General features: G+C 42.6%; 1 protein-coding gene across 2 annotated transcripts in view; it reads right to left on the reverse strand.

The window, feature by feature from the left end:
- LOC138993224 (gasdermin-C-like) overlaps positions 1-12,255 on the reverse strand; it is a 32,668-nt gene that overhangs the window by 13,439 nt on the left and 6,974 nt on the right. For both annotated transcript variants that reach the window (XM_070392330.1, XM_070392331.1), the window contains 3 exons: positions 6,519-6,630; positions 2,860-2,907; positions 636-665 (listed from right to left, as the gene is read on the reverse strand). In XM_070392330.1, the coding sequence (XP_070248431.1) occupies positions 636-665; positions 2,860-2,907; positions 6,519-6,630 (190 nt within the window). The remainder of the gene's footprint in view (positions 1-635; positions 666-2,859; positions 2,908-6,518; positions 6,631-12,255) is intronic.

The following is a 12,255-nucleotide window of genomic DNA, read 5'->3' on the forward strand; positions in this document are numbered from 1 at the left end:
CATATGAGGCAGGACTCGACCTGGGATTCAACATTTGGGCACAAAGACCAAGGACCTTGAGCTGATTGTTGCATGCGTTCAAATAAATGAATGAACAAATGAATTAATGAAAAAAGGAGAGGAAGGTAGGAAGGAAAGATGGAAGGAAGGAAAGAAGGAAGGAAAGAAGGAAGGTAACTGGGGCTATGGAAAGTATAAATTGGAAGTAAAACTCAGTTTTCTACATTGCTTTGAAACCTCCAATATGAGTTCTGAGGTTGTGTCTTACCTACCCAGCAGGATTTAGGTTCCTGTTAGTAAACATCTAGTCAAAAGGGTTCCTGTATTCTTTCTAGAAAAAGAATGGCCACTAGTCATCTCCCTCTCTCATCCACCAAATTTGCTTTAGAGACACTTCCTAGCCTTAAGTCCTCTACTGCAACCCTCCTGTTGCTTAACCTCTTCCTGCTTTATGCCAGTCTGTCCCTCCAACTTTCGGATCTTTCCTGACATTTCCCAAATTTTCCTTATCCTTCTCAACCTACAGAAACTGTGGCCAGGCCCCGGGGCTATGGTGTAAATGGGAGAGCTAATCTGTCCTGCTCATTAGGTGAGTACAATGAGGACCCTCCACACACCAGCAAACATATACTCACCCATTCGAAGGGTGGGAGTTCCCATGCCACCTAGAAAAGAAATAAAATTGCCACCCAAAAGTTAGTCTCTGAAGATTTATGCTTTGTCTACATTCTGGCCCCTACTCCCCATTCCCGTTTTCCATCCACCCCTTCCATTTGCCCAGAAAACCAGAGCATAGTGGCTCAGATGAGGATTGCAAAGGCCATCACGTGGGGTTTCAGTACTAAAAAGGGGCCTCATGGAGGGATCACATCCCACTTTACAGTCTGTCCACTTAAGCACAGTGGTTGAGATATGCCTGCTGTTGGAAAGAGGAATAGAAGTGGTTACTCACAACAGCTTAGTCTCTGCTCCCCAAACTAACTCACTCACTCTCTCTCTCTCTCTCTCTCTCTCTCTCTCTCTCTCTCTCACACACACACACACACACACAAAGACACACATACAGAATCCTACTCCTCATGCCAAACTGTTGAAGGAGACAAGTCCCATGGACAGGACATGACTTGCAGACACTGCTGTGAGCTTAGTCTTCGAAGTCCATCTCCATTTTGTTCACACTTGTCAACACTTATAAAACATAATTTTGAAGTTTGAGTTTACTGACACCACAAGATTGGAGAGCTCATACTCATTCCAGCTACAGCCACTGACAGGAGGTCACTGACAGCAGGACCCGCCCTTCATCAGATGTTGCAGTGAGAACACTATAATGAATAGTGAGTGTGTACATGTGCGCGCGCGCGTGTGTGTGTGTGTGTGTGTGTGTGTGAGAGAGAGAGAGAGAGAGAGAGAAGAGAGAGAGAGAGAGGGAGAGAGAGAGAGAGAAAGGAAGGAAGGAAGGAAGGAAGGAAGGAAGGAAGGAAGGAAGGAAGGAAGGAAGGAAAGGAGGGAGAGAGAGAGAATGTTCTGTGTGGTGAGGGACCCCCAATCTCCAAGAAGAAATATCCAGCTGGCTCTACCTGACACTCAACATTTGGGCACAAAGGCACCAAGGACCCTGATGTGGTTGTTGCATGCATCCACAAGTAAATGAAGGAAGGAAGAAAGGAATGAAAAAACAGAAAGGGAAAAGAAGAAAGAGAGAGTGGAAGGAAGGAAGGAAGGAAGGAAGGAAGGAAGGAAGGGAGGGAGGGAGGGAGGGAGGGAGGGAGGGAGGGAGGGAAGAAAAGGGAGGAAGGAAGAAACTAAAATGGGGCTAAGGAAAGTATAAATTTGGAAGTAAAACTAAGTTTTCTGAGTTGCTTGAATACCTCCAATTTGGGTTCTGAGATTGGGTCTTCCCTATCCAGCAAGCTACAGGTTCCCTCTTAGGAACACCTAGTCAAAAGGGTTCCTGTATTCTTTCTAGAAAAAGAATGGCCACTGGTCATCTCCCTCTCTCATCCGCCAAATCTGCTTTAGAGACACTTGCATGGCTTCTGTCCTCTACTGCCACCCTCCTCTTGCTTAACCTCTTCCTGCTTCATGCCAGTCCATCCCTCCAACTTTATGACCTGTCCTGACCCTTCCTGACCTTCCTTAACCCTCCCTAACCTACAGAAACTATAGCCAGGCCCAGTGGCCATGGTGGCAAGACAGGGCTAATCTGCCCTGCTCATCAGATTAGTACAATGAGGACCCTCCCCACCCCAGCAAACACGTACTCACACATTGGAGGGGTGGCAGGGTCCCTACCACCCAGAAGAGAAATCAAATTACCACCTAAAGTTAATCTCTGAAGACTTATAGTTTGTCTACATTCAGCCCCCTTCTCCCCGATCCCCTCTTTTCCATCCACCCCTGACCTTTGTCAAGGGAACGAGAGCCCAGTAGCTCACATGGGGATGTCAAAGGCAACCACGTGGGGTTTCAGTAGTAAAAAGGGGCCTTGACTATCTGTCCACTTAAGGACTGGGGTTGACATATGCTTACTGTTGGTAAGAGGAACAGAAGTGGTCACTCACAACAGCTCAGTCTCTGCTCCCCCAACACACACACACACACACACACACACACACACACTCTCTCTCTCTCTCTCTCTCTCTCCCCTACCCCAGTACTCAGAAGAGACAGGCTCACCCTGAGGCCAGGGGCCTGTGTGGATCACAGTAGTGAGATGAAGAGGTGGTGGAGGAGCCTGGCTGGTGAAGGTTTCCCTGAGGGTCTGTGGGGCTGAGCTCCAGCAGGGTGTTTATGAGTCCAAAGTAAGTCAAGGGCTCAGCAGGGCCTGAGTCCAAGCAGAGAACCCGACCAACTCACCTGCTGGAAAGGTTTCCTGATCATCATCATCTGCAATGTGGTGGATGCCTGGGTGGGAAGAAGCCAGGTCAGCAGAGTTGAGGGTATCCCTGCTGGAACCTCTCACATCCCTGTACCTGCAGCCCCCACCCTTCATCCTCTGAGCCAGATGTTCCAGCTTTTATCAGGGTCCCCTGGGGACACTTTGCATCAGAATCACCTGGGATGCTTGTGGTAACTCAGAGTCCCTGGCCTCACTCCATACATTCTGCATCAGACTCTCTAAAAAGGAAGCTAGAACCTGCCTTTTCAATAGGCACCTGGGTGATGATTTTCTACTCTAGTCTCACATTGGAGATTGGCCTTTTCCATGGAAAGGACATTACCTCCTTCCTGCCCTTTGTCTTCCTCTCCCAGAGGCTCCTACTCATGTGTCTACTCTCTGCTATGCTCCTGGGTGATTTCACATTTCACGTAGAGAAATATTCAACATTCTGAAACTCTTAAAGATCAGATTTAAGTGTTTGACAAAGGCCAGGAGCCCATGAAGGAAGGAGGCAGAGGGAAAGCAGTCCCATTATAGGAGACCCCAAGACCATGGTGACGCAGTATCCAGGGAGGAGAGAGTTCAAGGCAGGAATAATCAAGTGTGTGGTCGTTGATGATGTGAGTAAATTCACTGGAGGACAGACTGCAGTGGGGCAAGGCATGAACACTGAGGAGCCAGTGAGCAGAGTGCAGAAGATTCTTTAAGGAAGTTTGCAGTGAGGGGACACTGGGTGGGAAGAGGGGACTTGGGTGAGGGGTTATGAGATGGCAGATACCTAATATTGTGATCAGGTCAGGAGAAGGGTCCAGGTGAACTGGAGAAAGGGAGGATAGATTTGGCTCAGCCACCTTATCAGACATTTATCTCCATCAGCTCTAGAGAAAGTGTCTCACTTCCATTTCATAGATAAGATGGGGGTCAGAGGAATTCTGATTTTCTCCAAAGGCACAAAGCAAGGGTTATGGCAAATTATTGAACTGTTCTTCATATTAGTTTACTCTATGAAGTGTTAGGAGGATGGAATTAGTTAATGGAAGGGCAGTGGTCACTCCACTGGGCCATTCTTTGCAAAGGTTTCTTCTAGTCACCGTTAGGCCTGAACTGTAGCAGACAAGCTCCATGGGCAGGGCATGACTTGCAGACACTGCTGTGAGCTTAGCCTTTGAAGTCCACCTCCATTTAGTTCACACCACTCAACACTTATAAAACATACTAGAGGCCTGGTACATGAAAATTCATGCATTCGAGGGAGGGGTGGGGGTCCCCTCAGCCCGGCCTGTGCACTCTTGCAGTACGGGAACCCTCGGGGGATATCTGACTGATGACTTAGGCCCGATCCCTGGGGGCACTCAGACATCTCTCTGGCAGCCTGGGAGGCCTCAGGGGATGTCCACCTGCTGGCTTAAGCTATTAGTTGGACTTCCTTAGTGCTGCTGCGGAGGTGGGAGAGGTTCCCGCCACCGCCACTGCACTGGCCAGCCTTGAGCCGGCTTCTGGCTGAGCAGCACTCCCCCTGTGGAAGCACTCCTGCATTGAACGTCTGCCCCCTGGTGGTCAGTGCATGTCATACCGACCAGTCATTCCCAGTCGTTCTACCTTTAGGTCAATTTGCATATTACCCTTTTATTATATAGGATTTTTGAAGTTTGAGTTCAGCCACTGACTCCGGAAGAATAGAGAGCTGACTGGTCAGTCCGTGCTTCTCGCTGGCACTCCAGGCCCTGAGACCGGCTACTCAGGCTTTCCCGATATGGGGACGGGGACAGGGATGGGGGGGGGGGGGGGTGGCGGCTCTTCACACCACGGCTCAGTATCTACATCTTTCAAGATGGTGGTGGCAAACTCAGAGGGCGGCAGGGCTGCCACCACCTACTTCCGCACAGCCAGACCCTTGCCCTCGCTGGTCACAGCCCGTGAGCTGGGATATTTCTTGTGGGTTGTCTTTTGGCCTCAGAGTATTCCTTATCATAATCTTAGTCTCCTGGGCCCCTTCACTCACTACTTGGTGGACCATCACCACATCCTTCTACACAATGGGTATTGGCTTGCCTGGCTGATTCACATGGGAGAGTCCTTGTATGTCATGGTATTGTGCAAGTCTAAAGGCATCACGAATGGTCGGGCTCAACTACTCTGGTTCCTACAGACTTTCCTCTTTGGGATAGCCTCCCTCTCCATCTTGATTGCTTACAGACCAAAATGCCAAAAACAAACTTAAAGAAGATATCCAAACCTTTCTCTACACTGACATCCAACCTCACTTTTACCTGGAAATGGTGTGTTTACTCCACTTTTCTGTTTTCTGGAAAGTTACCACCCTCTAGTTATCCATTATTTCATATTCTCTGGTTGGGCTTGAGTAGATAATAGAAAAGGTTTTATCTGTCCAATTATGCAGACTAATAACCTACTTGGCAGAGTACTTCTAGCTACCAACTCGAAGGTCTTGGCTGTGTTGGTGCTCTCTCTCTGCCATCTGGTTTAAGCCACATACTAAATTTGCTTGTTGTTATAACTGTGCTCCCATCTTTTGACTAAAACACCTTACCCATACCACCTCCATCTTAGCTGATTAGGGGTTGCTTTTTGGTAAGGTAAAATTTTTTAGAGTTAATCAATGGTAAGATTTTTTAAAAGCATGGTCCTCTCCAAGGGAAATAATGACAGTAGTATTAATAATGCCAGTACAATATGGTACATTACTGAATGAAATGGATTAATGAATAAAATGCTTTGAATTATCTCTCCAAAAAAAAAAGAGAGAGAGAATGGAGAGCTCATACTCATTCCATCTATTGTCACTGACAGGAGGTCACTAAAAGCAGGACCCACCCCTCACCAGATGTTGCAGTGAGGAGTGTGTAGATAGGAAAGAGAGAGAGAGAGAGAGAGAGAGAGAGAGAGAGAGAGAGAGAGAGAAGTTTTCTGTATGGTGAATTCAGCCCCTGATCTCTGACCCCTACCTTTATCAGGCTGACCTCTCACTGGGACTCCACATTTGGGCAGGGAGAGGCCAAGGATCCTGAGCTGGTTTGTTCATACCACCATTGGACCCTGGTTTATAGTGGTATTTGATGCCAATGGTTCTCCCATGTGAATTCAGAACCCAGTTGGATGTTGTGCATTTTGAGGAAGGTGAGGGAGGGAGGATGTAGATACAATTCTGCATCACAGGGCACATTATTTGCAGTTTTGTTCCTTGTTGTGCCAGGGCACTTTGTTTGCAGTTTTGTTCTTGGTTGTGCCAATATGTTATGGGCTTTACCATGGAGGGTATGGGTAACCTTGGAGGTCTCTGTGTCCCCCCTCCCACAGGTGAGCTGCTGAGAGTGGGAGCTTGAATAGAGACGGGTGGGAGTAGGATCATGCTTTACCCAGTGCTAAGCACACCCCTCTGTCTCTCTCCATGTAGGATACTGTCCCTGCCTCCCAGAGCAACATTTCAGTGGGATCTTGCTTAGAGGAGACTGTGAATAGTGGTGATGTGTGGGCTCTGGACAGATGGCAAATGCTGCTTCTCTCTGAACAGGTAAAGAAGCCAAGGTTGCCTGATGACGGTCTCCTCTTCTTATTTCTCTTCCCAGGAGAAGGAGGCCTTTGATCCCTACTGCCTCCTTCAGCCTTTGCTTACCCCAGTCTTTCTCCTTGAAAACCAGCTGCTTCCTCTTATAGGCCACCACCGAGCCCTTCGGCACAGTCAGCTTCTTCTCTCTCACTTTGAGACCCTCTCCCTGTCCTTTACCCTGGGAATAGAAGCCAGGTGATACCGTCATACATGTATGTCGCTTTAAAGTCAAATATATCTAGAAAGCTCATGAGAAAAGGGATCAGCATCCCCCTGCTCTCACCCTCTCTTATTCCTGGTTTCTAGTTCCTGCTCTTTTTTCCTGTTTCATCCCATATTTACCCTCATATCCCTCAATTCCATGTTGATATTGAAATGATTTGATTTTTCAGATTCAAGTATATCTAGTCACTTCCTCTTATTGATGGGGGTTTCATTTTCCTACTCTTTAGAGGAGCCGAAGCAATTGATAAAAGGACAATACTCAACTCCAACCTCTTCTATTCTTCCATGCAGGGCAAGGGCATCATCCAAATCTAGTTCCCTCTACCCATCCTGACACATCGAAGAGGGGAGAGAACACTGAGAAGCTCTTGGGAGTCCACAGCCCAGGGCACAGGCTCACTAATAAAAGGAAAATACTGGGACCCATCCATAGGACTATAGAGTGCTTCCCTTCTCATACATCTTACTGCCGTATCACTAAAAGCGGGTTTACCAGAGTTCCTTTATCACATGTACCATATCTAACTTTCAACAAAAGCAAAAATTACAAGGCATATTCAAAGGCAACAAACAACAGTTTGAAGAGACAGAGTAAGCTGAGAATCAGACTCAACTGTAATATGGATATTGACATTCTTAGACTGGGAATTTTAAACCACTGAGATTAATTTTCTAAGAGATCTAATGGAAAACATAGGCAAAACGTGAGAGCAGATGGGTAATGTAAGCAGAGAGATCGAAAGTCTAAGAAAAAGTAAAAGAGAAATGCTAAAGATATAAAAATACTACAACAGAAATAAAGACATGCTTTATTTGGCTCATTAGTAGACTGGACACAAGTGAAAGAAAAACCTCTGCACTTAAGGAAATCTCAACAGAAATCTCAAAACTAAAAAGCAAAGAGAAAAACGACTTAAAAAATGAAACATAATATCCAAGAACTGTGGGACAACTATAAAAGTTGTAACATACATATAATGAGAATATGAAGAAAAGAGAGAAAATAACAGAAAAAATAATATTTGAAGCAATAATAAATAATGATTTTTCCCAAATTAATGTCAAACACCAAACCACAGATCCAGGACCCATGAATTCAAACTGCAGAAAATGACAGATAAAGAAAACATATTAGAAGTCAGGGGATATTGAAAGAAGTCAGATACTTCTTGTCTGCTGTTGTTTCCATTTTTTTTTTTTTTTTAGATTTTATACCTTGTTCAAATGGAACACGACAATAAGGTATTTGAGGATACAAGTAAGACTCCATATCTTGCAATAAAATCAAGATGGATTTTAGTTTACTTGAATTTTGTTAAGCTTTTTTGTTATTATGTAGCTCTTCCATTTAATGTCTATTGTGGTTAAAAAATGTAGTGTTTCACCCATTTTTATTTGTACAATATGGGACTATATTTCATTTTCATTTGTCTAGAGATATTTTCTGATCTCCCTCATGGAATCTTCCTTGACTCATGGGAGGTTCAAGAGTGTATTTCTTAAAATGTCCATATATTTGTGAATTTTTTAGTGTTTCTTTTGTTATTGATCTCTAGTTTCATTCCATTGTGGCCAGAAAAGATATCTGGTGTAACTTCAGGCTTCTTAAACTTGGTCAGACTGATATGGAGGCCTTGCATGTAAGCTGGGCTGGAGAATGCTCAGGTGTGTGAGGAGAACACATGTGCTATTCCACAGCATGTTCTGTCTGTCTGTTAGGGAATATAGTTCAATTAATCTACATGGTGCTGCTCAAGTCCTCCATTTCCTTATTGACCTTTTATCTGATTGACCAGAACAAAATTGATGCAGCCATGACCCAGAGGTGATATGCAAACTGTTTAATGACATCACAGCTCATGGCCAACACTTAGCACCCACTGGCAGGGAAGAACTGTGACAGTGGTGGCAGAGTGGCAGGGTGGGTTGGGGAAGGATTACACAGGATTGTCCCCTGTTCTCAGAAAGCTTGTTTTCCAACCCAAGCAGATGGAAACCCAAAGTTGAAGGTCAAACACCCTTCACATTGGAACAATGTTTCACTTGTTCAAACTTCCCTCCTCAAGACAAAATCACTGACCTTGGGGAAATTAGTTCACAATTCCATTTTTTCCTTGAGTTTCTAATTCTTCTAAGTGAGGACAAACTATATATAAAATATAAAATGTGTATAATCAGACACCCTGAGAGGAGACTCCATCCACAAAAGGGACAAACATTCAAGACCCAACTACATCAAAAGAACCAAATATCTCAAGTAGGGGGCCTCCCTAGAACTCCCAGCCCAGGAGACATGAGACACTGCACCACTGCGTCCCACAAAACATCTACTACACAAGACCAATTCAAAAATCTGGGTGGCATAGCAGTTTGATCTAATACATAGAAAAAATTACAAAGGAACAGCAAAAATGAGGAGAGAAAGAAACAACCCCCAAATGAAAGAAAAGGAGGAAGCACCAGAAAAGGAACTAAATGAAATGAAGGTAAGGAATTTGTCAGAGAAAGAATTCAGAGTAATTGTTATAAGGATGCTCAAATGTCTGGATGAGAAATTCTCCAAGATGTGTAAGAATCAAAGGAAATGAAGAATGACATAGCTACAACAGAAGGTTTCAACAGTAGACTAGAAAAAGCTAAGGACCAAATCAGCGAGTTAGAAGACAAGGTAGAAGAAAACACTCAAACAGAGCAGCAACTGGAAAAAATAAAATAAAAAGCAAGAGGAAAGTGTAAGGGAGCTCTGGGACACGTGAAATGAAACAACATCCACATAATAGGGGTGCCAGAAGGAGATGAAGCTGAGCAAGGAAGAGAAAACCTGTTTGGAGAAATAATGACAGAAAACTTCCCTGAAAAAGTCACTCAAGTCCAAGAAGCACAGAGAGTTCAAACAAGACGAACCCAAAAAGACCAACACTAAGACACATCGTAACTAAACTGGCAAACATCAACGACAAAGTAAGAATCTTAAAGGCTGCCAGAGAGAGACAGAAAGTTACCTACAAGGGATCACCGATTAGACTATCAACTGATATCTCAACAGAAACACATCAGGCAGAAGGAAATAGAAAATGATGCAAAGCATGGGACTAAATCCAAGAATACTCTATCTAACAAGGCTATCATTCAAAATCAAAGTTGAAATCAGGTGCTTCACAGACAAACAAAGGCTAAGGGAGTTTATTACCACCAAGCCAACAATGCAAGAAATGTTAAAGGGACTACTGTAAAAAGAAGAAATATAAAGGGAAGAAGGAACAAAGGCATCAAAATTAAAAATGGCAACAAATAAGTTTCTCTCAATAACCTAAAATGTAAATGGGTTAAATGTTTCAATCAAAAGACATAGAGTAGATGAATGAATAAGTAAATATGACCCATATATTTGCTGTCTACAAGAGACCCACTTCAGAACAAAGAACTCACACAGAATGAAAGTGAAGGGATGGGAAAAAATGTTTCAGGCAAATGCAAGTGAAAAAAAGCTGGGTTAGCAACACTTATATCTGACAAAATTGACCTCAAAGTGAAGGCCATAACAAAAGATAAGGAAGGCCACTTATACTAAAGGGATCAAGTCAACAAGAGGATATAACTCTCGTAAATATATATGCACCCAATACAGGAGCACCCAAATACTTAAGAAAACACTTCTGGAAGATATCAAGGGAGAGATTGACAGCAATACAATCATAGTAGGGGACTTTAATACCCCATTGACATCACTGGATAAATCTTCTAGACAAAAAAAAAAAAATCAGCAAAGAAACAGGAATCCTAAATGACTCACTATATCAGATAGAACTAATTGACATATTCAGAACATTTCACCCCAAAGCTACGGAATATACATTCTTAACTGCACATGGGACATTTTCAAAGATAAACCACATATTAGGACACAGGCTAAGTCTCTACAAATTCAAGAAGGGTGAAATCATATCAAGCATCTTCTCAGAACACAATGGCATAAAATTAGAAATCAACTACAATAAAAACAATCAAACACATGGAGGCTAATCGCATGCTTTTAAATAATGAATGGGTTACCAAAGAGATCAAAGAAGAAATAAAAACACCCTGGAACCAAATGACAATGAAAACACAACAATCCAAAATCTATGGGACACAATGAAAGCAGTCCTAAGAGAGAAGTTCACAGCACTACAGGTCTACCTCAAAAAACAAAACAAAACAACAACAACAAAAAACTGGTAATTAGTTATCTAACCCTACAACTTAAAGAACTAGAAAGAGAGCAACAAGAAAAGCCCAGAGTAAGTAGAAGGAAGGAAATAATAAAGGTCAGAGTGGAAATAAATGACATAGAGACCAAATATATATACAAAAGATCAAGAGAACCAAGAACTGGTTCTTTGAAAGGATAACAAGATTGATGAACCTCTAGCCAGGCTCACCAAGAAACAGACAGAGGACCCAAATAAATAAAATCAGAAATGAAAGAGGTGAAGTAACTAACCCCACACAAATACAAAGGATTATAAGAAAATACTACAAACAACTCTATTCAAACAAACTGGACAACCTAGATAAAATGGACATATTCCTAGAAAAATACAATCTTCCAAAACTCAATCAGGAAGAATCAGAAAACCTGAATAGGCTGATAACTACTGATGAAATTGAAGCAGTAATCAAAAAACTTCCAGCAAATAAAAGCCCTGGTCCAGACGGTTTCACAGGGGAGTTTTATCAAACATTCAAAGAAGAACTAACACCAATATTCCTCAGACTATTCCAATAAATTCAAGTGGAAGGAACACTTCCAAGCTCTTTCTATGAAGCCAGCATTACCCTAGTCCCCAAAACAGATAAGGACACTACACAGAAATAGAATTACAGGCCAATATCCCTGATGAACATAGATGCTAAAATCCTCAACAAAATATTAGCAAATCACATCCAGCGATACATTAAAAAGATTATACACCATGACCAAGTGGGATTTATTTGGGGGATGCAAGGTTGGTATAATATCCACAAATCAATAAACATGATACATCACATAAACAAATTGAAAGACAAAAACCACATGATCATATCAATTGATAAGAAAAAACAATTGACAATATCCAATACCCTTTTTTGATAAAAAACTCTCAGCAAAGTGGGATTAGAGGGATCATACTTCAACATAATAAAAGCCTTATATGACAAATCTATAGCCAATATCATACTGAATGGGCAAATACTAAAACCATTTCCCTTAAGTACAAGAACAAGTCAGGGATGCCCACTTTCACCACTCCCATTCAAAATAGTACTGAAAGTGCTAGCCATAGCGATCAGACAACAAGAAGAAATAAAAGTTATCCAAATTGGAAAAGAAGTAAAACTGTCATTATTCACAGATGAATGATATTGTACATAGAAAACCCTAAAGACTCCATCAAAACACTACTAGATTTAATAAATGAATTCAGCAATGTAGCAGGATACAAAATTAACACTCAGAAATATATGGCATTTTTATACACTAATAATGAACTCACAGAAAGAAAACTAAAAAAACAATTCTATTTACCATTTCAACAAAAAAACTTAAGATTTTTGC

This window comes from Myotis yumanensis, unplaced genomic scaffold (assembly GCF_028538775.1).
Source record: "Myotis yumanensis isolate MYYU_CA2020_CCGP unplaced genomic scaffold, mMyoYum1.0.hap1 SCAF_15, whole genome shotgun sequence".
Taxonomy (NCBI): Eukaryota; Metazoa; Chordata; class Mammalia; order Chiroptera; family Vespertilionidae; genus Myotis; species Myotis yumanensis.